At 39.7% G+C, this 25,903-nt stretch overlaps 1 protein-coding gene across 5 annotated transcripts in view; it reads right to left on the reverse strand.

Moving 5' to 3' along the window:
* Positions 1 to 25,903, reverse strand: part of LOC118565786 — a 144,259-nt gene that overhangs the window by 76,155 nt on the left and 42,201 nt on the right. Inside the window, exons 1-5 of one of the 5 annotated variants that reach the window (XM_036146782.1) lie at positions 7,920 to 8,013; positions 5,246 to 5,301; positions 4,636 to 4,998; positions 3,296 to 3,385; positions 3,111 to 3,204 (exon numbers count right to left, since the gene is read on the reverse strand). The exons of 1 other annotated variant lie outside the window; for it this stretch is intronic. In XM_036146782.1, the coding sequence (XP_036002675.1) occupies positions 3,111 to 3,204; positions 3,296 to 3,385; positions 4,636 to 4,998; positions 5,246 to 5,294 (596 nt within the window). In that variant the 5' untranslated portion in view covers positions 5,295 to 5,301; positions 7,920 to 8,013. Of the gene's footprint in view, positions 1 to 2,260; positions 3,026 to 3,110; positions 3,205 to 3,295; positions 3,386 to 4,635; positions 4,999 to 5,245; positions 5,382 to 7,919; positions 8,014 to 25,903 lie in introns of those variants that run through there. 3 more of the 5 variants (XM_036146785.1, XM_036146783.1, XM_036146781.1) reach the window with 3 other exon arrangements.

The following is a 25,903-nucleotide window of genomic DNA, read 5'->3' on the forward strand; positions in this document are numbered from 1 at the left end:
CATTTGTGTAACAGCAGTAGTAATGTACTGAATTCAGAATATTTTTTCAGCCAAATTCACAAAAGGATGGCGCAGAGCAGCAATAGTACCAGCAACACAACATACTAGCATTTCCCAGAAGCTGTGCATCATATTGTGTATTATACCTTTGGATATTTATCTAAATGAATTGAATATGCCTTTTATAATATACCTTTTTAATGAATGCAAGTGTTTTAAAAATATTTTATCTCATTCACAGATTTGATGTAAAGACTCTCAGAATTGGCTCATTTGTGGAGATAGCCCCCTTCAACCCAACCCATGTGAATGACTGACAGGCAACCAGTGAAAACCACAACCATATGGGCTACAATCTCTGGTACAGTTACATCTTGAATATAATGTGTAAGCAGGATTAGAGAGAAACCGGGCAATGTAAACCTCATAGCATAATGCATAACACTAGGTTAGGTTACAGTTTTACTAGAGATCATTTTTGTATCCCATGGCTACATGCACAATGGTTCTCCCCAGATAATCCACTGGTCCTGTTTGAGGGTACCACTTTCTGCAACGCACAGAAGACCCACTGACAGGCTGCTAACAGTATCAAAAAGGGAGAAAAATCATTTTTCCAACATCAGCCATCACTGACACCCTCCTGTTCCTCCACCACAAATGCTTCTGGGAGCCAACTGAAAACCTAGGAATCGGGACAAAGTCTGCTGCCACCACTGGACAGTACTGTCAATTAGTTAAAAAAAATAAATAATCATTCACAATCCAAGGAACAAATTGTTTCTTAGAAATGCATATCTACACTCTTATACAGAGTAACCTTACCACACACACACACACACACACACACACACACACACACACACACACACACACACACACACACACACACACACACACACACACACGCAGGTAACTTGATGTCAAACCTAACCCTCTTAACATGTACAGAATGTGCAATAATTGCAATACATTGAACTGTATTTCCCTATGTTTTATTATTAAATACTCAGTGTGTCATATAGGGTTTGTCATTCTTTTATGTAAACAAATAATTTGTAAACTATTATCAAGGAATAGTGGATTATGATATTTTACTAAATTTTAGTTCTAAGACGTCTTCAGATATCTCAAGACATCTTCGTATTTCCAAGACATCTTGAGACATCTCAAGTCACCTCAAGACATCTTAAGACCCATGTCTATAGACACGTCTTATAGACACGTCTTGACTTACCAAGACATCTCAGCAAATGTGTCTTGAGACACATCTTAAGACGTCTTGAGATGCGGGGATGGCTGGGTATGTATATATATATATGTATACATATATGTAAATATATATTTTTTGTATATTGTTATTTATATATTTATATGTAAATAAATAACATGCAAAATATTTCAGCACATGACTTTCTCAGTACTTGATAGTTTTAGAACATAACATAAAAGTATATGGCATTTGACATTTTAAAAGTTTTAAGCCCCCCCCTGAACATGAGAAAATCCTCGTTATGCGATGCTGTAGCGCACATATTCCCTAGTTACTGAGGGGAAATAGGGAGTACCAATATGGCGGCTGGTGGCTTCAAAGCGACTCGTTCTAACAGCGGGCAATTAGCACTCCAGTGTATAATATAGCTCAGTGTGTATTGCTGATGCAGGAGTGCTAAATTATCAGACCAAAGCGTCTGCTGGCCTGATTATTACTAAGAAAAGCGCAAGAACAATCAGCTTTCTCTTTTAAAACTATTAGTAACAGAAACTGACAAACTTCCAACAGAATTATGAATAAGCCAACATACAATAGATATTTAACATGGTGTCAAAACAGCATTTTAAACAAGTAGGTATCCCTGCATTTATTTGATCATTTGGCTTAATTCCCTTCAACAACCAAATGTCACATTTTATTACTTTAGGCACATCTTCTGATCAAAGTATGTTACTCAATGAGTTTTAGGAATATGAGGATTTATTATTATCACTTTATTATATAAATATGTAGTTCCATATAAAAAGATTCATAGAAAAGTAGATAAATAAAATTATATTATGTTTAGCATTTGTATATATCCATCCGTCCGTCTTCTTCCGCTTATCCGGGGTCGGGTCGCGGGGGTAGCAGCTTCAATAGGGAGGCCCAGACGTCCCTCTCCCCGGCCACTTGGACCAGCTCCTCTGGAGGAATCCCAAGGTGTTCCCAGGCCAGCCGAGAAACATAGTCCCTCCAGCGTGTCCTGGGTCTTCCCCTGGGCCTCCTCCCGGTGGGATGTGCCCGGAACACCTCACCAGGGAGGCGTCCAGGAGGCATCCTGACCAGATGCCCGTTTGTATGTATTTTTTCAGCTAAATTTTTATCAGGTAATGTATAGTTTCATTGTCCATCATTCGTACTCCTCCTTGTATAATATGTGTTAATGTGTCAGAGGCTGCCGAGGGAAATTACACCCAAAACCTATTAACTGGTATATTACAGATTTTCCCTTGACATTTATACATGTGGAAAAAGTCTCTGCACAGGTCTTTTGTTTAGAAGTGTGATTTCTTCTGAGGTAGAAATGTATAAATGTTGCAATTAGCCCGTCTACTTCCTGTAGATAAATCCACAACCTCTGATTGTGTGTTGGTCTGAAGGTTCCTGTAGAGTCTGGCAGCGACCAGAAGGGGGCGCTCCAGTAGAACAACAGAGTCCAGAGTCAAACAAGCAGCAGGTCTTCTGCTGTTTTAGGTTAAAATCCTCCAACATTTGCTGAGGAGACGGACTGCAGAGCTGATGAGAGAAATAAAGGTGCAGAGAAATCATGAGTCTTTCTGGACCCATCATCCATGGTCCTCTGACTGAAGGCTCAGCTCTTCTCCAGGCTTTCCTTGATGCTGCAGTTGCTGGTTTGAATCCGAGCCCTCAGAAAGCTGCAGGAGAGAAGACCTCATGGAGCTCCCATCTACATGAACACAGACCTGCTCTTGAGCAAGGCATCCAGACTCCAAGGTGGAGGCTTGTCTCAGCAGTTTCTCTTTAAATCTGTAAAAATAAAGCAGGTTTATCATTTAATAAATGTTCTGATGGAGGAAGAAGCGGCGCCATGTTTGAATGATTTCTGACTTACTTCTTGTCCGTTTTAAGTTTTAAGATGAAAATTAAATTCAGAGAAATGATGAAGGAAATAACAGCAAAACACAGAGGCAGCCTGAACCAGCGTCCTGGAATAAGAAGAGATCAGAATATACAGTAAAAAGTTAAAGTTAGGTTATAATCAGAAGCTGAAACATCTGTTTTGACCTGCTGACTCACCGGTACTGATGGTCTCATCCTGTGGGGCTGGAATGATGAGGTTCCTGTGAAGAACCCGTTCTGATATCGTCACTTTGGCTGACTTTGGTTCTGAAACAGCAACATGATTGATGAGAGTCTACAGAGAACGTTCTGATGGTTTTTGTTCTTTATCAGAGATCCAAGGTCTGGATGAAGCTGTTCTGTCTGTTGCTTAGTAACAGTTTAACGTTAGCTAAACAGAAGAGCAGCAGCGTTTACCTTAAATGGAGATCAAGACCAAAAACAAGCAGGAGGTAAAAGTGCAAAATGTTAAATGTCTGAAGGAGAGTGAGCCATGAGCATGTAGAATGAAGGGTTACACTGATGTTCATTACAAGAGTTTCTTTTATTTGGAAAGGACATTATTCCACTTCTACTACAAAAAGTGACTGAGGGAACTATTTAATATCTCTTGTTGTGACGCGTTGCCAAGGTAACCAGCATCAAGTGTTTTGCCGTTACCAGCTAACGTTTGAGCCAGCGCAGTAATTTAGAACAATCAGGATCTTTGACCAGAACTTTTTCTAAATGTCCTAACATGTTTTAAAGGTGTGTAGTCACGTTATTTGACTTTTTTTAAATGTATACGTCACTAAGCTCACTCTGGTTACATTCAAAATTTTTATAAAAGATTATCATGTCCTGCTGCCGTTTTATTTATTTTGGTGTTTTATACTTTGTTTTTGCTCAATTGGTTAGTAAATAAAGCCTTTTGTGTTTATTTACAATTTTAACAGAAGTACGTACTGCGCAGCAAGAGTTAAAACAAGGAAGCAGCTAAGGGCTATTAGCATCTCCAGGTGAAACAAAGATCGTTTCCAGGCTCTGTGTCCTGGTGTCTGCAGAGATCTGCTAACCTGACTAGCTGCTCTGAGAAAACTCTGCTCAGTGCCCTGGTGTCTCCAGTGATTTGCTAACCAAGCAGCACTTTGCTTTCCTAGCCACCCAGCTTCAATGGACTCTCTCTCCGGGCCGTCAGCTCCTGCCATCACCTGCACCTCTGGTTTCATCATCTACCACCCATCATCTTCCCTCCAATAAACCTCTCAAACTTTTGTCTGTGTGTGTGTTCTAAATTCATCGATAAACAAATCCTGACATTGACATTATGATAGTTCTGTGATACTGTCGCTAGATGGCGCCACATATGTGGTGTCCATCCATCCATTTTCCTACACACTTATCCCTCATGGGGTCGCGAGGGGTGCTGATGCCTATCTCCAGCTATCAGCGGACAGATCACCAGTCTATCGCAGGGCCGTCTGTGGTGTAAATAACCTTATTTTATCATCATAAAATGACCTACTGAGTGAACTCACCGGTGACTGTAATGATGGTCCCTGCAGAACCAGATCCATCATCAGTCGTCACACCACAGTAATACTCTCCAGAGTCTTCAGTCCTCAGTCTGGACACATGGAGTCTGATTCGTCCTTCTCTGAGGACGTCTTTGTCACTCTGGACTCGTCCTGAAAACTGTTCATCCTGAGACTCTGACACCTCAACACCATCATGGACCCGATACAGGACTAATTCTTTCCTAGGAGTTAACAAGCTGCAGTAGATGACCAGATATCTCCAGGGTTCATCAGGTGTGGTGGTGAAGGTCCACTCCAGAGTGATGCTGTGGTTCTCCTCTGCCTGATAGGAGCTCTGTGTCACATTCACTACAAATGTTGCTGCTGAGGAGACAGAGAGGGAAAGAGAGGAGCAGACACACTGAGAACTGGAACATGGGAGTCTTTAAACTACATCTCTAGAGCTTTCTGTCCCATGATGCTCTCTGTGCTGTCAGAGCTCTGCTTGATGCTCTTCAAGTCAAACTGCTTGATCAGATGCAGCTGGAGGATTGAAGTGTTCCCTTCACTGACAGACTTTTCACTGATTATTGATGGATTTAGACTGAACAAAGAGAAGATGGAAACTGACCACAGAGACATGAGTTGAGGATGATGAGCAGCAGGATCCTGCAGATCATCTTCTCCCTGTGAGAGGAGACAGAGGAGGAGAGTCAGCAACACATCAGCTCCAGCATCAGCAGCAATTTTATGCACATTCTGACAATTCCCAACAGTTATTCCTGTTTTTAACCGGTTATAAAGCCAAACTAACAGATGCAAAAGTTACAACGGTTTTAAATATAAACAAGAATAAATCATTTTAAATCTTGTCATTGCAACTTTTCTTTCATCCCCGTTTTTCATTTTCAACTGAAAACATGTACGAAAGTTCAAGTTCAGTTTCTCATCACATTCCAAACATTTTTCATAACCAGTTTAAACTGTAAACATTTATGGCTCCTACACATCTTCCCAGCAGTCTTCATGTTCTCTTCAGCTTCTTTTGTACCGTGTAGATTTTTCTCTCTCTAGCTGGTCATTTGAGAGCATTAACATTTTTCTTGTTCAAAGAAAAGGAAATCCACATTTGAATGTTTCTTCACTTATTCAGTCCTAGGAAACTTTCTGACCAACCTGTCTGCAGGATTTGACTTAATTTGACTCGTAGATGAAGAAATGCATCATACATTGGCACTATATAAATAAATAACTGAATTGAATATTCAGTATAACAACACTAGATGGCGCCTAAACAACTGTTATTTTTTGTTTGGACTTTTGCTTAGCTATAATAGCATAATTGGGGGGTCTTGGCCGACTGGTTAGAGCAGCGCGCTTGCAATCAGAGAAGGATGCAAGTAGCCGGTTCGATCCCCAGTGCCGGCACTCTGGGTCCCTGAGCAAGACCCTCAACCCCACATTGCTCCCAGGGCGCCCTACAGTGGCAGTGGGCTGCTCCCCAAGGGTGATGGGTTAAAAGCAGAGAACAAATTTCGTTGTTATCCATGTTTCAATGACAATAAAGAGGATATTACTATTACTATAATTAGGGTTCCACATTATAGTGGTTTTTATTTGACTAGTTTTACTTCTAAAATTAGGGTAAAGACAAATAAAACTGAGGAAAATATCAGTCTTACTCAAAGTACAGTATTGGGTCCTCCATGCTGATTATGTATTAAGATTTAGTGAACGTTTAATAATTATTGACAACTCACTGTTAGGAAAATAATTAATAATTATACAAGTATTATTTTTTAATAATTATTAAAAACAATAATAAGTTGTCTGAGAGGGGTAAGGAGAATCTGTTGTCTTCTCCCTGTGCTAGAGGAAGCAAACAGGCATCATTAAATTTGGGCGTTGGCTTGTCTAGCAGGTGTGTGCGGACTGTGTGACGCAAGAAATGTGTGGGATGTTAAGCTAAATTACATGAAATGGGCTACATAAAGTAACTATAGCCCAGCTGTACATTTGTTGAAATATTGAAGTCAATATTTTAAATGTTGTCAGTTACACTTCTACTTCCTGTGTAGACGTAAATACAATACATTTATTTGGAGTCCCCTGAATATTTTTTTATGTTTTATGATACAGAGAGTATGTTAGATAAAAAAACAAGGGTGGAGTTTATCTCTGCGCATTTCTATATCTTCAAAAGAAAATTCAGGATAAATCTACAAAGAACAGACACAGTTTGAAAATATTTGGTTAAATAGGCATGTATTTACCTTCTGTCTCTGTTGTTGATAAGTTCAAATGCAAACCTTTTCAAACATTCATCTAGTGTGTGTAGTGCTTATAACATTTGTATAAATGTGGCAACAAATGCTACTTTTCTCTTAAGACAGACGAAATGCGCCCTGACGCTCAAGTCAAGCATAAAAGATAGGAGCATGCATATTGCGTAGGACCAAAAGTGTCCTCACCAAAGTTCCAATCAAACCTACGCCATTGCGTCCATGTGTGCTGCTGACACTCTGAAGTAAAATCAGAGACTGGAAACAGAGTTTTGTAGCAATATTGACAGCAACTTAGATAAGGGACCAAGTTGTGTGGGTCACGTAGACATGTTGCTGGATCAAAGCTGTGATATAAGCTGTGCGTCCCGCGCATGATCACACATAATTTATTTGGCTGCCAACGCATGGCGCGCATGTTAGTTGCACCTGCGTGGGTCAGGTGCCTTTGTGCGAACCCTCCGATAAAATCCTGCAGGGTTCTAAAACCCAGTCAGCTTGGGTCAGACGTGACTATTTAGCGCCGTTTAAATTGTTTTAAAGTGCAGTTAACTGAATTCGGACCTCACGCCTTTTGCAACACTTCTTTGTGCAGATCTCAGCTAAAAATAAGTAAACCAGATTAGACCAACAACCCTGCTAAGATCTTTTTCCATGGAGCAATGTTTAGTCATAACTGACTCAGAGTAAACAGTAAATCCAGGGTGTGCAGTAATTTACTAGGATATGCATGAACACGGGACCCATATCTAGGAGCATTTAGAGAGCTGCAGCCTGAGCCTGTATCGGCTCAGGCTGGATGAAAATGGCGCTGAATGTGCGGAGCGCAAATCAACAGCAAACCTAGAACAAACTTCTCCATTAGAACTCTCTTATCTAATTCCTCTCTTCCTCCACCCCATTAAAAAATAAAATAATAATAATAAATGAAAGGGAACTTTTGCCATGGCGTTTGACAGAATTCACAACAGTTGTGTATTGCTGTAAATAAAATAAAACAAACAAAAGACCAGCAAGGCTCACCTTTAACAGGCGTCCAGACCAACGGTCCACAACGCTGAACGGATGAAGAGAATCTCTCAGAGACCTGCAGCTCTCACCATCTCAGCCTCTCTGCTCTGACTCCCTAACACTGAATGAAGCGAAAGGCTGCAGTTTACGCTGTTTATATGATGACGTATATCCACCCCCTCTACGTAACAAAGTCCCTCCCATAGTAACGTACAACCTAACCACAACCCATTTAATGTGCAAGTACTTTCAAGAACATGTTTTTAATATTGCGAGTGGAAAAACGGTTTTAGTTTAAATGTGACTATAAAGTTGAAAAGATACTTATCGACTGGATACGTTTATGTACAGTTGAAACCAGAGGTTTACTTTCTTTTTTGGTCACTGTCAGAGATGAAATCTGAGCAACAATTCCCCCTTTTCTATTGTCTGTTAGAATGAACAAATTTATGTCTATTTGCTAAATGCCGGTGGTCTTTGGTGCCAGCGGCACAAATTTCAAACGGACAAAGCCTGATCCCAGCTCCTCAGCTCAGTGAGATCCTGTCTGCCTATCAGCCTTCTCTTGGTGACGGTGCACAGATGAGTTGTTGCACCCATAGACATAATATAAAAGTAGACGCGTCATTGGGCGGGTTCTGCCTATGCTGCGATGCGTCAGAGCGTCCGCCATCTTAAATGTTGCAAATCTGCAGTTACTCAGTCACTTAAACAGTATTTTTTAAACAGTATTTTTTTTTTTTTTGTAATATTACAAGTTTATTTTCGTATCCCTTTAGCTTCATTCTCCTGAATTTATTCTCGTAAAGAATAAAAATATTTAAAATAATCTAACCTGGCCCTATTACTCAAGGAGTGAAATAATTCTGCAAACTGTGATTATTCTGGAAATGTCCCCCCTTAATTCTCATAATATGATGTTTTTATCATAACATTATCACTTTTGTGTTTGTTTGTTTATTTTTACTTTATTCACCTAGGACTTTTTTTTCCTCATGTTATTAATTTTACCTCTTTAATACTCACCCAAAAAGTCTGTTCCTAAAGGTTCACATGTGACATGGTTTTATGAAATAATGAAGACCATAATGTTTAGATTTAACAAATTGATCCTTATATTCATAACACATACACACAAATATATATATATATATATATATATATATATATATATATATATATATATATATATATATATATATATATATATATATATATATATATATATATATGTGTGTGTGTGTGTGTGTGTGTGTATTTATTGCAGCACAGGAATGAGGCATCTTCTCTGATCCACGTTCACAATAACAGAACTCAACTTTTTTCTGCCACATACAATATGGCGGTGACGTTGACGTGCGAACCTGCGCCCAATGACGCGTCTACTCTTATATTATGTCTATGGTTGCACCCATGAAGCAGAATCAGAGACACCTCAGAGAGTCTCTGCAGACTCCACAGAGTCTAAACTTAATGGCTTCTTCTCTCACCACAGCCTCTCTTCCAGGATAGTCCCGCCCCTTGACCAGCCGTAGCTAAAGAGAGCTGATGATGATGATGATGATGATGATGATGATGCCCTAATAGAGACTGACCTTAGGCAGAACAACTAGACACACAACACATGTAGTCTGTCTCTGTCACACCTTCGACTGCAACAATAACTCTTGTTTATTCAGTTACTTTACCCTAAAAGCGCTATACAAGTTCAGTCCTTTTAAAACAGGAGTGCCCAAACTTTTCACCACATGGGACATAATTATAAAGTTAAAAGCACTTTAGGGACAAAAAATGAATAAAAAACAAACAAACCATTGTTAGGCTGTAAAAATGTTTTACCTCCTCTACAAAATGTGATCATTTCCTTTGGTCTGGCAATACAAGAACAGGACTTGGGTCAGTATTTCATTGAAAAAACTAGCTATATTTAATAAGTTTTGATAAATACATTTAAAGCACATTTTATTGCACCATAATTTGCATTTGAGTATAAGTCATTGGATAGCTGTTCTATTTACTAAAAACTTAAAGAGTACAAATCTGGTCCATAAAAGACGAATGCTTCATGTTGTACCTAACATTTTGAATTGTAAGATTTTACATTGTCTTATAATTATGCCCTAATTAAAAATAACACCTTTCCATCTGCACTAGTCACCTGTGCTGGTCTTTGTTGAAATGCTGTTGGGGGGAGCACACAATCTGTACAAGAGACGCAAATGCGTCTCTTGTACAGACCTGCCTGATTAAAAAAAAACTAGTAAAACATTACATGTTGCACATCAGATTTCTTTTTATTATTCTAAACAACAAAAACATACTCACCATTGGGAAGCTCTTTGGTTTTTGTAATTTAATTGAGACGAATCACAAAACTTCAACAAAGATTTGGGAATGTAACAAACAAAAGATAAATGCATGACTCATCATTCTCATGGAAACTGTTACCAAAACTCAAGGAAAAGCTGTTCTATTGCCTAACAGGTTTCAGCCAATCAGAACAGAGCTGCTCAGTCACATGATCCTTGGGTTTCAGTCAAGCAACAACAAGGAGTCTTCAGCCGTTTAAAGCCTGAAGTAAAGGTAGGATCTGACAGTGACGCTGGGAACCGTTTCTCCTTGTTTCTATAATACGGTGATGGACTAACAAAGCAGATTCAGAACATTTGATCAACTTAAAGTCTGATCATTTTAAACAGGTCAGCAGAGCTTCATGTCTGTAAAGAATCTGAAGTGTCACTCGTTCGCTCATGCTGGTTGGGTGTACCTTCCTTTTTATTTTAACCGACTAAAGCAGCCTTTAGGATTTTGCTGAGAGAAAACTAAAATCTGTAGAGGAAATCTGGAGTGATAATCAGACGACTAGATGTTTCTAGGCTTACTAGGAGAGCAGATTCCAGCAGATGGTGTAATGTTACAGAAGAATGTTTTGTGATATAAGTGAGACAAAATAGAACAGCCAGTGACAGATATAAGCTGGTAAAGACCCTATGGCTCAGCAAACCGTCAGCAACAGAAAAAGAAAACACCCCCAGACTCCTAAAAGGCTCCACCTTTCATCCTGACTACATTTAAAGTGAAAATACTTCATGGCAGCCAAGGGTTTGACAGGGAGAACCGGCAGATTTGATAGAGAAAGTCACTAGAAATGAGAAAGCTGTAGCATAAAACATAGCTTCTAATACATCCAGCATTCATTTGTTCTTGTTTAACAAGTGAGGTTTAAAGTGGTGAACAGAATAAAAATAAAACACCAAAATATTAGACCGTCCGTCCGTCCGTCCGTCTTCTTCCGCTTATCCGGGGTCGGGTCGCGGGGGTAGCAGCTTCAGTAGGGAGGCCCAGACGTCCCTCTCCCCAGCCACTAGGACCAGCTCCTCAGGAGGAATCCCAAGGCGTTCCCAGGCCAGCCGGGAGACATAGTCCCTCCAGCGTGTCCTGGGTCTTCCCCTGGGCCTCCTCCCGGTGGGACGTGCCCGGAACACCTCACCAGGGAGGCGTCCAGGAGGCATCCTGACCAGATGCCCGAGCCACCTCAACTGGCTCCTCTCGACGTGGAGGAGCAGCGGCTCTACTCTGAGTCCTCCCCGGATGACTGAGCTCCTCACCCTATCTCTAAGGGAGAGCCCAGACACACTACGGAGAAAACTCATTTCAGCCGCTTGTATCCGGGATCTCGTTCTTTCGGTCACGACCCAAAGCTCGTGACCATAGATGAGGGTAGGAACGTAGATCGACCGGTAAATCGAGAGCTTCGCCTTTTGGCTCAGCTCTCTCTTCACCACAACGGATCGGTACAGCGCCCGCTTCACAGCAGATGCTGCACCAATCCGCCTGTTGATCTCCCACTCCATCTTCCCCTCATTCGTGAACAAGACCCCAAGATACTTGAACTCCTCCACTAGGGGCAGGACATCCTCCCCAACCCGGAGAAGGCACTCTACCCTTTTCCGGTTCAAGACCATGGTCTCGGATTTGGAGGCACTGATTTCCATCCCGGCCGCTTCGCACTCGGCTGTGAACCGCTCCAGTGAGAGCTGTAGATCACGCCCTGATGAAGCCAATAGGACCACGTCATCCGCAAATAGCAGAGACGCAATCCTAAGGCCACCAAAACGGATCCCCTCAACACCTTGGCTGCGCCTAGAAATTCTGTCCATAAAAGTTATGAACAGAATCGGTGACAAAGGGCAGCCTTGGCGGAGTCCAACTCTCACCGGAAACGAGTCCGACTTACTGCCGGCAATGCGGACAATTTAAAAAAATATTAGACAATTTAAAAAAACAACAACAATAAAGTAACACCAAAAATGTCTTAGAAGGAAGATTTTTATTAATTTAATAGTAAAAAGCTAGACTGAAGTGGCTGTATTTTTATGATATGGAGGTAAGTAAAGGACGATATAAGGACAGTTCCTGTTTGTAGTTAATGACATGAATTCTAGAAAAATTATACCACAAAATAGGTAAATAGTTTTTTTTTATTGTGAATTTTGAAGTTTAAGTTAGTCTGTTCCAGTGATAGAGGTGAAGAATATGCTGGCAGAGCTCTGATAACGAGAGATAAGGGTAAATATTTACATGGTGAAACCCTGTGAGTCACTCTGTAAACTTATCAGTGACGTCACAACTGATTTCCTTGCAGTTTATCCAAAGGTGTTTTGAGCACAAGCTGTTGTGTTTAGTGACATTAAACACTAGTTAAGTCATATTTCAACCAACAGCACCATGAGATAGCATCTGATCCATTCTGTATAATCTGATTGAATTTGACTTTGGAAAGTGCCTTGAGATGACATGTATCATGAATTGGCGCTATATACATAAAATTTCATTGAATTGAATCAAAATAGAAAATGCCACATTTTCTCTGCACTCTCTTCTCTCTGGACATTTTGGATTGATTTCCATGAGGTGAGCTGTGCTCATTCTTCATGTCACACAAAGGATTGTGGGATTCCTTATAGCTCCTTAGCGCCCGTAAGGAACATAGTGAGGTTTCAATGCTAAAGTAGCTGCTAGAGGAAGCGTACAGGCTACATGATAGTTGGGCGTTGGCTTGTCTAACAGGTCTGTCCGGACTGGGCATGAGTCCAAAGAAGAGCTGTAGACCTTTATACTCGATAGGATGTAGGTGCTGTATTCTGCAAAAACAGAGGGGGGGAAATAACCAGTGGAAATGCAGTAAAAAGAGAACAAATTGTTGTTGTTTGTTTTAATTTTAGTCCCATTACGCAGAGTTGTAAAAAATTTAAAGTGCCAGTACTGCATAAAGATGTATATCGCCCACTTGATGGACACATTCAGTTCATGAGAGCAAAACAAGATGATATTCAAAAATTATTTTTGAGAACATCAAATATTTCAGTTTTATTTATATAGCACCAATTCAAAACATGTCATCTAAAGGCGTTTTACAAAGTCAGGTTCAATCAAATCCTCCTGAAAGATTGGGTCAGAAAGTTTCCATTTATTAGGCTCAGTGACCACAACCTGTGAGAAAGCAACACATTCTGGTGTCTAAAAATGGTTTTGCTTGTATCATGGGACACAAATCAGTCGTGTGATCAGAGGAATGCTGGTGTTTTATGTGTGTTACTAGTATTCCCTGATCAGCCCCACCAAGTTCAGAAATGTTTCTCCATCCATGGTTCACACAGATAAAAAAAATACACAAAAACTTTTGACATGTTGTACATTTCAAACATATATTATCAAATACGTGTTGATTCATGGCTTGTCCCTTTGCTCTGTATTTGTTTATATAAAAAACTTTGTAATATTAATGAAATTATTAAACAGAAAGATAAACATAGTTAGGGTGACCATATTTTCATTTGGGAAAACCAGGACACCTCGGAGCGGGGGGGGTGTTGTAAGGCAAACGCGGCTGCTGAGCGGGGGGGGGGGGGGGTGTAATGCAAACGCGGCTGAGCGGTGAGGGGGGTGTGATGCAACGGGGGTGGGGGGGGGGTGTGATTCAAACGCGGCCGAGCCGGGGGGGGGGGGGGGGGGGGTTGTATAATGCAGGAACGCGGCCGAGCGGGGGGGGGGGGGGCAAGCGCGGCCGACTAGCGCGAGGGAGGACTCTATCTTCTGATTAATAACAGGGCTGCCCACACTGACGCGGCTCAGGGATTACGTCACACGCAGCGTGACGTACCAATGAAGGTAATCGAAAAAACAGGACATTTCCTCACTTTATAAAAAAAACCCGGGACGCCCGGGACAGGACGTGAAATACGGACATGTCCCGGGAAATACGGACGTTTGGTCACCCTAACATAGTTCACTCAGTTATTTTAAATTTAGTATTCAAAATATGTTTCATTTGTTTACAGACTGACTGCAACTCCATCAAATTTAAATAAAACCACAGCTCAGCCTTAACTGGTTTGAGTTGTGACACCTCATGGAAATCATCTGGTAAATTATTGGCAAGTTTCAAAGGTTATGGCTTTTTATTGCAGGGAGGAACACCCCCACCCTGGAGACAGCCTCCTGGGCCTGAATGGGTTTGGACACCCAGGGACATTTGCAGAGTCGGCCAGGCTGAGTAGTCTGTTTTCTGAGAAACCAACATCAGAATTTAAAAGTCAAAAGCACTGGAGACGGTCTGTTTGTAACCTTTCTTAGCTGTTGCAGGAAAGTTGAGTCGAGACGACGTGAAACGATCTCCTCTCCTGTGGCCAGGCTGAAAAGAAAGCTGATCTGAAGTCACCCACTGCATCCGGCACAGGCTCTGACAAGAAGCAGCTACACCAGGGAAGCTGAGCAGAGGTTCCTACTACCACATGCTGCAGTCCCCACAGTGCTGAGTTTCCTAAAGCCTAGAACCAGAGCTGCCTCCTAACAGCCATGTGAGGAGCTACTAGCTGCATAGCTGCTTGTAGCTGCTCAGACAACCAGACTGTAAAGCTGCTGTGTCACTAGAGAATCAGTGAGAATGAAAGGTGTCCTAGCGGGTGGTGAGACCAGCGATGCTGTCTGGTTTAGAGACAGGGGCACTGAGGAAGAGACAGGAGGCAAGGCTGAAGGTAGCTGAGATGAAGACGTTGAGGTTCTCTCTGGGAGGGATGAAGATGGAGAGGATCAGGAATGAGTACATTAGAGGGGGCAGCTCATGTGAGATGTATTGGAGATAAAGCCAGAAAGGCCAGAATTAGTAAATCAATACACTTTTAATTTGATTTTTTTCTCAAAAGCTCCCATGTCTAAACTAAGAATGCTTCCGTTAGCTGCATGATACAAAGATGGCCTTAGGTTAAAACCTTAACACAGGATATCAGACTTTGCTGCATTGCATGCCTGTGATCTGCTGTTGAACTTTGACCCCTATTAGTAACTTTAAAGCTGCTGTGTCTCTATGGTTCATTTGTTTCTGCAGGCAGAGTGGACCGTGCTGTGTCATACACTGACGTCACCATCACAGAGGAGAGAAAACCTCAAAGAATCAGTGGTGAGGGCGTGAAAAATGTTGATCTGTGCCAAATGGTTAATAGACCTGAATATTTCAGAGGTCATAGGAGCTGATGAGGTTAAAAATATTTTAGCACAAAGTTGTATCGTCACTCTCTTCATTGTCTTCATTCCATTACGCCACAAACCACGCCAACGTGGTCACATGATTTTGTTGACGTTGAAACAGGAAGAACTGAACGGACCACATGTCTGTCACCATGGTAACAGCCCTTAGAATAGACTGCTTGTTGTCGCAGGTCAACTGTTTTTGTTTTTATAGCAAAATAACTGACTTTAAGAAAATAAATTACGCAATTTATTTTTTCTAGAAACAATGACATTAAAACAATTTCAAGAAATGTATACATACATAATTAGTAGCCCCAAAACAGTTGTTTATTCCACCAGAATAAAGTTTTTAAACATGATTATTCCATTTAGCTGAAAGTGTTGAGCTATAAATACACTGAACACATAAATGTATGCATGTCTAGATCATTTAAGATAAATACTGTTGAGTCTTAATCTAGTTGAAACGTATAACATGAGGATTTAAAACAAAAGAAAGTTGTGTTTAAAGCCGAGACATAATCAAAGTAAAGTTAGTTCAGAAAGAACAGGATCACACTGTCTGATACTAGTTGTTTAGATCTCAGAGTGTTAAAGATGAACCCAGACATGTTAACTGTATCAAAAACACATAACTTTCAGAATCAATAAGAATAATTTTCATTTCCAGCATGCCAAAAATAATAAACAGTTTAAAGGTTTATTTATTTTATTTTTGTTAAAAAAATAAAAGAAATAGCCATCTCCCTGTGCTGTTATACCTGTCGTCTCCTCTGCTGTTACAACCTGTCGTTACAACCTGTCCTCCCCGTTATCGGGCCGTGTTGTCACCAGACCTCGTCATGCACTGCTTTTACACTGTTGGGTGGGTTCCTGCTGCCGTTTGCCTGTGCGGTTACCTTTATTTTATTCCTCTTTATTTTTAATCTTTAATGTCACAACAGTAATAACTCCCTGATTGTTCCCAATAAGCTCCGGCAAACACCTTGGTTCTTCACTTACTGATCGGTGCGGTCACGATAAACCTACGTACACACTACTTCCGGTTCAACTGAAATTTTAAAATAAGAGTCTTTGACACAAACGCCTCCTTTTGCTGCAAAGTTGAGCTTCAATGCTATTAAAATGAGCGCAACCAAATTTGTAATTTCTAAATTTCTCATCTTTTTATATTTACAATCCCAACCTGTGATGATGCTTAAATATACAGTGGACAGAAAATATAATTTTAAGAAATATTGTCCCTCTGTGGGAAAAAATTCTCTGGATTTTAACCCACCCCCTTTAAAGGGAGCAGTAGGTTGCACACGTATCCACTTAGGCAAGGCAAGGCAAATTTATTTATACAGCACAATTCACTACAAAGACAATGCAAAGTGCTTTACATGATTAAAATATAGCTAAATAAAAGCAAGTAGGAATAAAATGTAGATAGAAAATAAAATAAAAGCAAGTAGGGATAGAATGTAGAAACAAAGAAGAACATTAAAAGCAGTAGAACAGTTTAACTAGAACAGTCAAAGGCAATTTTAAACAAATGTGTTTTTAATCTTGATTTAAAAGAACTCAGTTGATACACATTAGAGGGGGCAGCTCATGTGAGATGTATTGGAGATAAAGCCAGAAAGGCCAGAATTAGTAAATCAATACACTTTTAATTTGATTTTTTTCTCAAAAGCTCCCATGTCTAAACTAAGAATGCTTCCGTTAGCTGCATGATACAAAGATGGCCTTAGGTTAAAACCTTAACACAGGATATCAGACTTTGCTGCATTGCATGCCTGTGATCTGCTGTTGAACTTTGACCCCTATTAGTAACTTTAAAGCTGCTGTGTCTCTATGGTTCATTTGTTTCTGCAGGCAGAGTGGACCGTGCTGTGTCATACACTGACGTCACCATCGCAGAGGAGAGAAAACCTCAAAGAATCAGTGGTGAGGGCGTGAAAAATGTTGATCTGTGCCAAATGGTTAATAGACCTGAATATTTCAGAGGTCATAGGAGCTGATGAGGTTAAAAATATTTTAGCACAAAGTTGTATCGTCACTCTCTTCATTGTCTTCATTCCATTACGCCACAAACCACGCCAACGTGGTCACATGATTTTGTTGACGTTGAAACAGGAAGAACTGAACGGACCACATGTCTGTCACCATGGTAACAGCCCTTAGAATAGACTGCTTGTTGTCGCAGGTCAACTGTTTTTGTTTTTATAGCAAAATAACTGACTTTAAGAAAATAAATTACGCAATTTATTTTTTCTAGAAACAATGACATTAAAACAATTTCAAGAAATGTATACATACATAATTAGTAGCCCCAAAACAGTTGTTTATTCCACCAGAATAAAGTTTTTAAACATGATTATTCCATTTAGCTGAAAGTGTTGAGCTATAAATACACTGAACACATAAATGCATGCATGTCTAGATCATTTAAGATAAATACTGTTGAGTCTTAATCTAGTTGAAACGTATAACATGAGGATTTAAAACAAAAGAAAGTTGTGTTTAAAGCCGAGACATAATCAAAGTAAAGTTAGTTCAGAAAGAACAGGATCACACTGTCTGATACTAGTTGTTTAGATCTCAGAGTGTTAAAGATGAACCCAGACATGTTAACTGTATCAAAAACACATAACTTTCAGAATCAATAAGAATAATTTTCATTTCCAACATGCCAAAAATAATAAACAGTTTAAAGGTTTATTTATTTTATTTTTGTTAAAAAAATAAAAGAAATAGCCATCTCCCTGTGCTGTTATACCTGTCGTCTCCTCTGCTGTTACAACCTGTCGTTACAACCTGTCCTCCCCGTTATCGGGCCGTGTTGTCACCAGACCTCGTCATGCACTGCTTTTACACTGTTGGGTGGGTTCCTGCTGCCGTTTGCCTGTGCGGTTACCTTTATTTTATTCCTCTTTATTTTTAATCTTTAATGTCACAACAGTAATAACTCCCTGATTGTTCCCAATAAGCTCCGGCAAACACCTTGGTTCTTCACTTACTGATCGGTGCGGTCACGATAAACCTACGTACACACCACTTCCGGTTCAACTGAAATTTTAAAATAAGAGTCTTTGACACAAACGCCTCCTTTTGCTGCAATGTTGAGCTTCAATGCTATTAAAATGAGCACAACCAAATTTGTAATTTCTAAATTTCTCATTTTTTTATATTTACAATCCCAACCTGTGATGATGCTTAAAGGCATACTATGCAACATTTTTCAGTTAATTAATGTGTTCCATACCGTTTTGGATGATTAAATGAGTCATTTCAGGTCGAACAAAGGTTTTCTCGGCCGCCCTGGTGGTCTGGGGGGGAAATACCGTACTTGCAATTGCAGGAGCCCTCGGCCCGCACCCACAGGCTCAGAAGTCTCGTGCAAGACCGCGAGAGTCGGTCTTGCTTTACGGCGAGAACTCCATGTGTTTTTGCCCTGCCATTCACTATATGCACGCGCGAAAGCAACAACAAAGAACCGTGTGTTAACGTCAAATAAACATGCAAGCATATCGAGTTTTATTATTATTATTATTATTTTTTATTTTTTTTTATGTTGGCGAGACGCTACCGCGGCGGCAGCTGCGGCTTGGCGAGGCGGCGGCCGCGGCTTGGCGAGGCGGTGGCGGTAGCGTCTCGCCAACATAAAAAAAAAAAAAAATAATAATAACAATAAAACAAGATGAAGACCCCCCAGATTATTTTCACCCACAGGGGCCTGCTAATGATCATAATATACCAGTTATTAAACAAACGCTTGTCAGCAGATTGACAAATATGTTTAAATATAAAATGTTATAATTATTTGTAAGACTTGATATAGGCTTATGTTTGTAACTTTAGTAATTTGAATTGAATAGTTAAATGTGTACAAACCCTGTAAATAACTGACTTAAATCACTACTTTCACTATCACTAATGTGTTGAGAAGCCAAACTAATATTGAGAAATAAATCATTATTTGTCTAAATTGTTATCCCCTTACTGCCTGATTTTATTTGTAATTATATAACGAAAAAATAATACAGGAAAAATGAATCTAAATATAAAAACGTAAAAAAAAAAGTTAAATAGTGGATATAGATGAAGTAAAATAAGTAAAGGCCAGAATTGTTTGGTCACAAATTAGCAACACCAGGCATTAAGGGGTTAACATTCACTGGAATTATATCAGCTAAAATGACATTGCTATCATCTAATCCTGTTGTTCTTAATCTTCATGTCTCTATCCAGACAAGGCCAATGTACTGCTGCATCAACTTAAATGCACAACATCTGCCTGGGAGCCGGTGACATCATGGCCCCAGACGATGAAGTGCAGGACGACATGCCAGAGGATGAGGAGGGGGAGAACGTGTTGGAGGCAGTCAGTGGTGCTCCCTGGCGGGACCAGCTGTCTGCCGAGGTGTCTGCCCTGGAGGAGGGTCTACCCGACCACGATTACATTTAGATGGCAAGTATAATCACTTTTTAGCTTTTCTCATGTAAGGGTTATGAAAACAGTTGTAGTAAAGTCATTTTCTGCGTCTTCTTAAACATTTTTAGGAACATGGCAGTGGTCAATTGGGTCAGCCCTGCAAACCCTGATGGACGATGTGGTGAACAGTGGAAAGAGGCATCCCCCACCCCCCAGATGATGTCCCACTCGCAGTGATAAGACTCCAAGGTCATCTGTGTGGCATCCCATCCAGTCCAGCAGCACCACCAGGGACCCCTGCTCAGTCAAAATTGTGTGTATATATATATATATGTATGTATGTATATATATATATATGTATATATATATATATATATATATATATATATATATATATATATATATATATATATATATATATATATATATATATATATGTGTGTGTATGTATATATATATATATATATATGTGTGTGTGTGTGTATATATATGTATATGTATGTATGTTCTTTAGTAATATTTATTTTATATCTTCTGTAAATAGTTGTAGTAGTTAATTTTAAAATCTAATGTAAATAGTTAAAATGTTTTTCATAGTTTATTGTAAATACTTGTTTCTCTAAAAATAAATTGATGTCAATGAGAAGTTGTTCTAAGTTTAATTAAATTGTAAAGAAGTGATGAAACAGATAATGAAAAAGGTTAAGAGACTTTAAGAACACACAAACAACAATAACTTTTATAAACAATTTATTAATTTAATTTAACAATAACAGCAACACAGAACCTGAGGACAAACCATGGCCAGGTGGCAGCAGTAGGCTTCCCACTGACCCCTTGCCCTGTCACTGGATCTTTGCATTCCTAAAGTAGAGGAAAACAATTTGTGTCAAAAGACACAGCTTGCGACACACTTGCACTCTCTACCCAATATGTGCCATCAGCTTCTTTGCGCATGCGCAAACAGAATAACTTCCAGGTCGCTGTTGAATGTGCTTTTATTAGTTTGAAAAGGACCAGAAAGTATTCCCATCATTTCCTACAGAATTATATTGTCCCCAGAGAGCTCACAGTCTGTGCACAGCACGCCCAATTATGTGGGAGCTGTAACTTTGTGTTTTTTATCAGTAGAGCACCGACTTTAGCTAAACAACCGCCTTAGGCTATTACCACTTCTTCTGCTCTGAGACCTCAGCAGGGTAAAAACAAAACAAAGCGCTAATCGTCATGATATCAACACCATGCTTTGATTAAGCAGTCAACAACTTATAACTCATTCATAAGTGTTTATGAATTAAGAGTGAGCAAGAAAAACTGTTTCTTGCCAAATAGTGTGCCTAATTAGTTCAACTATGTAATTATTTCAGAATTGCTTATATTAAACATTTCAGGCTAAGATACTGCCTTGTAAGCAAAACCCGTCAGTTTTGTCTCTTTTATGTCATGCAAAATCTTATTTGTGTGCAACTTTCTCTGCCAGGGAGTAACAAGAGGAGGGTGGAAACCCAGATGATGATGATCTTCTGGAATAACTGGCTGATAGAGGCGGATGGTATGTCATAACTACTGTATGAAAGACTTAAAGGAGCTTTAAGTAACTTAATGGTTAAAATCCAAACAACACATACACTATGCCTTTCACGGAGACCAGCCATTAATTCAACAGTTGATTGGTGCTGTAAAACTGCACTGAATTTTTACTTCCACAATACAGGTAAAAGATGTTTTATTCTGTTCATATTCTGGTCTGCTTCTTTTGCTGTTTTCTATGTTTGCAGGCTGCTGCTCTTTCGCCAAAATAAATTACCAAATGCTGCGCACTGTTTTGGGAATTCTCAAATGATTGGCTCAGGAACCAGGAAGTAAGTACAAGTAACAGTCTGAACCAAAGTAGTTCTGGATCGTACCTCTAGGTTTGAAAAGAGAAAAAATTTACTAAGACGTTGATGGAGAGGACCGATCGTTTATAGGGAATGTTACTTCCATCCCGGATGACAAATGAGAATGATTTATTTAACTGTAAATGTCTTACTAATAGTTATATACGTTGCATTTTGCATTAGACAGTGTATCTCCCTTGAAAAAGAAGGCGATTATTCACAGGAAGCTGGCTCCCTGGTTTAATTTAGAGCTGCGTTCTCTTTGGAGAAAAAAAAAGTTAGGAAATTGAAGAGAAAATGGAGCTCTACACACCATGAGGAATCCTACCTGATCTAGAAAAACAGTCTACTGTTGTATAAAAAGACCCTTCACTGAGTTAGAGCTGCATATTTTAATTATTAATTGAGGAGATTAAAAATAATCCTAGATTTGTCTTCATTCACCTTCTCATTCAAAGAGTTCTCTTTATTGTCATTACTAAGGAAATTAAAGATTCACATTAAAGGCATCAAAACTACGAATTAACACATGTAGAAATATATACTTAACAAAAAGTGTGAAAAAACAGAAAACATGTCTTAATATTCTAGGTTCTTAAAGTAGCCACATTTTGCTTTATTACTGCTTTGCACATTCTTGGCATTCTCCTGATGAGCTTCAAGAGGTAGTCACCTGAAATGGTCTTCCTACAGTCTTGATGGAGTTCCCAGAGATGCTTAGCACTTGTTTGCCCTTCTGCCTTCACTCTGCGGTCCAGCTCACCCCAAACCATCTAGATTGGGTTCAGGTCTGGTGATTGTGGAGGCCAGGTCATCTGGCGCAGCACCCCATCACTCTCCTTCTTGGTCAAATAGCCCTTACACAGCCTGGAGGTGTGTTTGTGGTCATGTTGTTGAAAAATAAATGATGGTCTAACTAAACGCAAACCGGATGGAATAGCAAGCCGCTGCAAGATGCTGTGGTAGCCATGCTGGTTCAGTATGCCTTCAATTTTGAGTAAATCCCCAACAGTGTCACCAGCAAAGCACTCCCACACCATGACACCTCCTCCTCCATGCTTCATGGTGGGAACCAGGCATGTAGAGTCCATCCGTACACCTTTTCTGCGTCACACAAAGACATGATGGTTGTAACCAAAGATCTCAAATTTGGACTCATCAGACCAAAGCACAGATTTCCACTGGTCTAATGTCCATTCCTTGTGTTCTTTAGCCCAAGCAAGTCTCTTATACTTGTTGCCTGTCCTTATCAGTGGTTTCCTGGCAGCTGTTTTACCATGAAGGCCTGATTCACACAGTCTCCTCTTAACAGTTGTTCTAGAGATGTGTCTGCTGCTAGAACTCTGTGTGGCATTGACCAATGGCCCGTTCTTCGTACGCCGCTAACTCAGTTAGCTGGATTTGATTGTTGACGATTTGGCATGATCTTGGATTGTTCGGTTCTTCGAAACTCATCCTGGAGTTGTTGTCATAGCAACATGTGTGCAATCTTAAACCTGCTCGAGAGCAGGCTTATTTCATGTAAACAGGATTAGTTCGCAGTTTTATAAGCGGAGGAGATAGAGAAGTCTGCCGTAGCCATGTCCATTTTTACGACTGCAACCTGTTGCGGAAGGTGCAAGAATAATTTGCAGAGTTTTCGAATTCATGGCGTATTGCGCAATAGACAGGATCCTTTAGCGCAGCGCGACAGTGTAACTGTAGAGAGATTTTTCTTGGTGGCTGTTATTAACAGACAAACACATCATTTAACTGTGGCTTTTAAAGAGGAAAAAGTGGTGTTAGAGCCATAAATAGAAAATATTGAAGTTATTTGTATGATGGTTTGCTCTTTATTTTTCTTATTTAGTAAGATTTGTTCAGGCCATTTTATTATGAAGTTTAGTTTTACTTTGAAAGGTTTATCTCAGATAACTCAATCCAGCCATACTAATCATAAACAGGTGTGTTCGAAGAACCCAATTAGCCGGATGAAGTCATCTTGGATGTGCCATTTGATCTCGGATGTTTTAAGCAACGTACGAAGAACGGACCCCTGTGCTCTAATCTAAGCTGCTGTTAACCTACGATTTCTGAGGCTGGTGACTCGGATGAACTTATCTTCCGCAGCAGAGGTGACTCTTGGTCTTCCTTTCCTGGGGCGCTCCTCATGTGAGCCAGTTTCTTTGTATCGCTTGATGGTTTTTGTAACTGCATTTGGGGACACTTTCAAAGTTTTCACAATTTTTCGGACTGACTGACCTTCATGTCTTAACTGTAAAGTAATGATGGCCTCTCGTTTTTCTTTACATAGGTGCTTTTTTCTTGTCATAATACAAATTCTAACATTCTAACATTCTATTCAGTAGGACTATCAGCTGCGTGTCCACCTGACTTCTGTACAACACAACTGATGGTTACAACCCCATTCATAAAGCAAGAAATCCCACTTATTTAACCTGACAGGGGACACCTGTGAAGTGAAAACCATTTCTGGTGACTACCTCTTGAAGCTCATCAAGAGAATGCCAAAAGTGTGCGAAGCAGTAATCAAAGCAAAAGGTGGCTACTTTGAAGAACCTAGAATATAAGACATATTTTCAGTTTCACATTTTTTTAAGTATATAATTCCCCTTGTGTTAATTCATAGTTTCAATGCCTTCAGTGTGAATCTACAATTTTCATAGTCATGAAAATAAAGAACTCTTTGAATGAGAAGGTGTGTCCAAACTTTTGGTCTGTACTGTATGTTAGACCCAATCCCAACCAAGTTGTTTAAGGAGATACTCCCTTTGATCAGTGGCCCTATTTTAGACATGATTAATCTATCCTTGGTAAATGGATATGTACCACAGGCATTTAAAGTAGCTGTTATTAAACCTTTACTTAAGAAACCTTCTCTTGATCAAGATGAGTTAGTAAATTACAGACTTATATCTAATCTTCTTTTCCTATCTAAAATTCTTTAGAAAGTAGTTGCTAATCAAGTATGTAAACATTTACAAAGTAATGACCTACTTGAGGAGTTTCAGTCAGGCTTCAGAGCTCAACATAGCACTGAAACAGCTCTGGTGAAGGTCACTAATGATATTCTCATGGCCTCCGATAATGGACTTGTGTCTATACTTGTCCTGTTAGATCTCAGTGCTGCATTTGATACAGTTGATCACAATATTCTCCTACAAAGACTTGAGCATACTGTAGGGATTAAGGGAAAAGCATTAGGCTGGTTTAAATCTTATCTGTCGGACAGATTCCAGTTTGTCCATGTTAATAATAAATCTTCCTCAAATTCTAGGGTCACTTGAGGAGTACCACAGGGTGTTTATATATATATATATATATATATATATATATATATATATATATATATATATATATATATATATATATATATATAAATAAATAAATAAAAAATCTCTTAATGAATCCAATCAGTTACTTCGACTGCAGTCATGTCTTGATGAAATCAAAAGCTGGATGACTTTAAATGTCCTGCTTTTAAATTCTGACAAGACAGAAGTTGTAATCTTTGGGCCAGAGTCCACAAAAAATTAACTTCTTAACCAATCACTTAATCTGGGTGGCATTAACTTGGCCTCTGGTTATAAAGTAAAAAATCTTGGTGTTATTTTTGACCAAGACATGTCATTTAAATCCCATATTAAACAGGTTTCCAGAGATTCCTTTTTTCACCTCAGGAATATTGCCTAAATTAGAAACATTCTGTCCAGGAGTGATGCTGAAAAACTAGTCCATGCATTTGTTACTTCAAGGCTGGACTATTGTAATTCTTTACTATCAGGAAGTCCACAAAATGCAGTTCAAAGCCTTCAGCTGGTCCAAAATGCTGCAGCAAGAGTTCTGATGAAAATCAACAAGCAGGATCATATTTCTCGAATTATAGCTTCCCTTCATTGGCTTCCTCTTAAATCAAGAATAGAATTTAAAATTCTCCTTCTAACGTATAAAGCCCTTAATAATCAAGCTCCATCATATATCAGAGCTCTGATTACCCCGTATGTTTCTAACAGAGCACTTCGCTCTCAGACTGCAGGTCTGCTGGTGGTTCCTAGAGTCTCTAAAAGTAGAATGGGAGGCAGATCCTTTAGCTATCAGGCTCCTCTCCTGTGGAACCAACTCCCAGTTTTGGTCTGTGAGGCAGACACCCCGTCTACTTTTAAGAC

This window comes from Fundulus heteroclitus, chromosome 14 (genome assembly GCF_011125445.2).
Source record: "Fundulus heteroclitus isolate FHET01 chromosome 14, MU-UCD_Fhet_4.1, whole genome shotgun sequence".
Lineage (NCBI taxonomy): Eukaryota > Metazoa > Chordata > Actinopteri > Cyprinodontiformes > Fundulidae > Fundulus > Fundulus heteroclitus.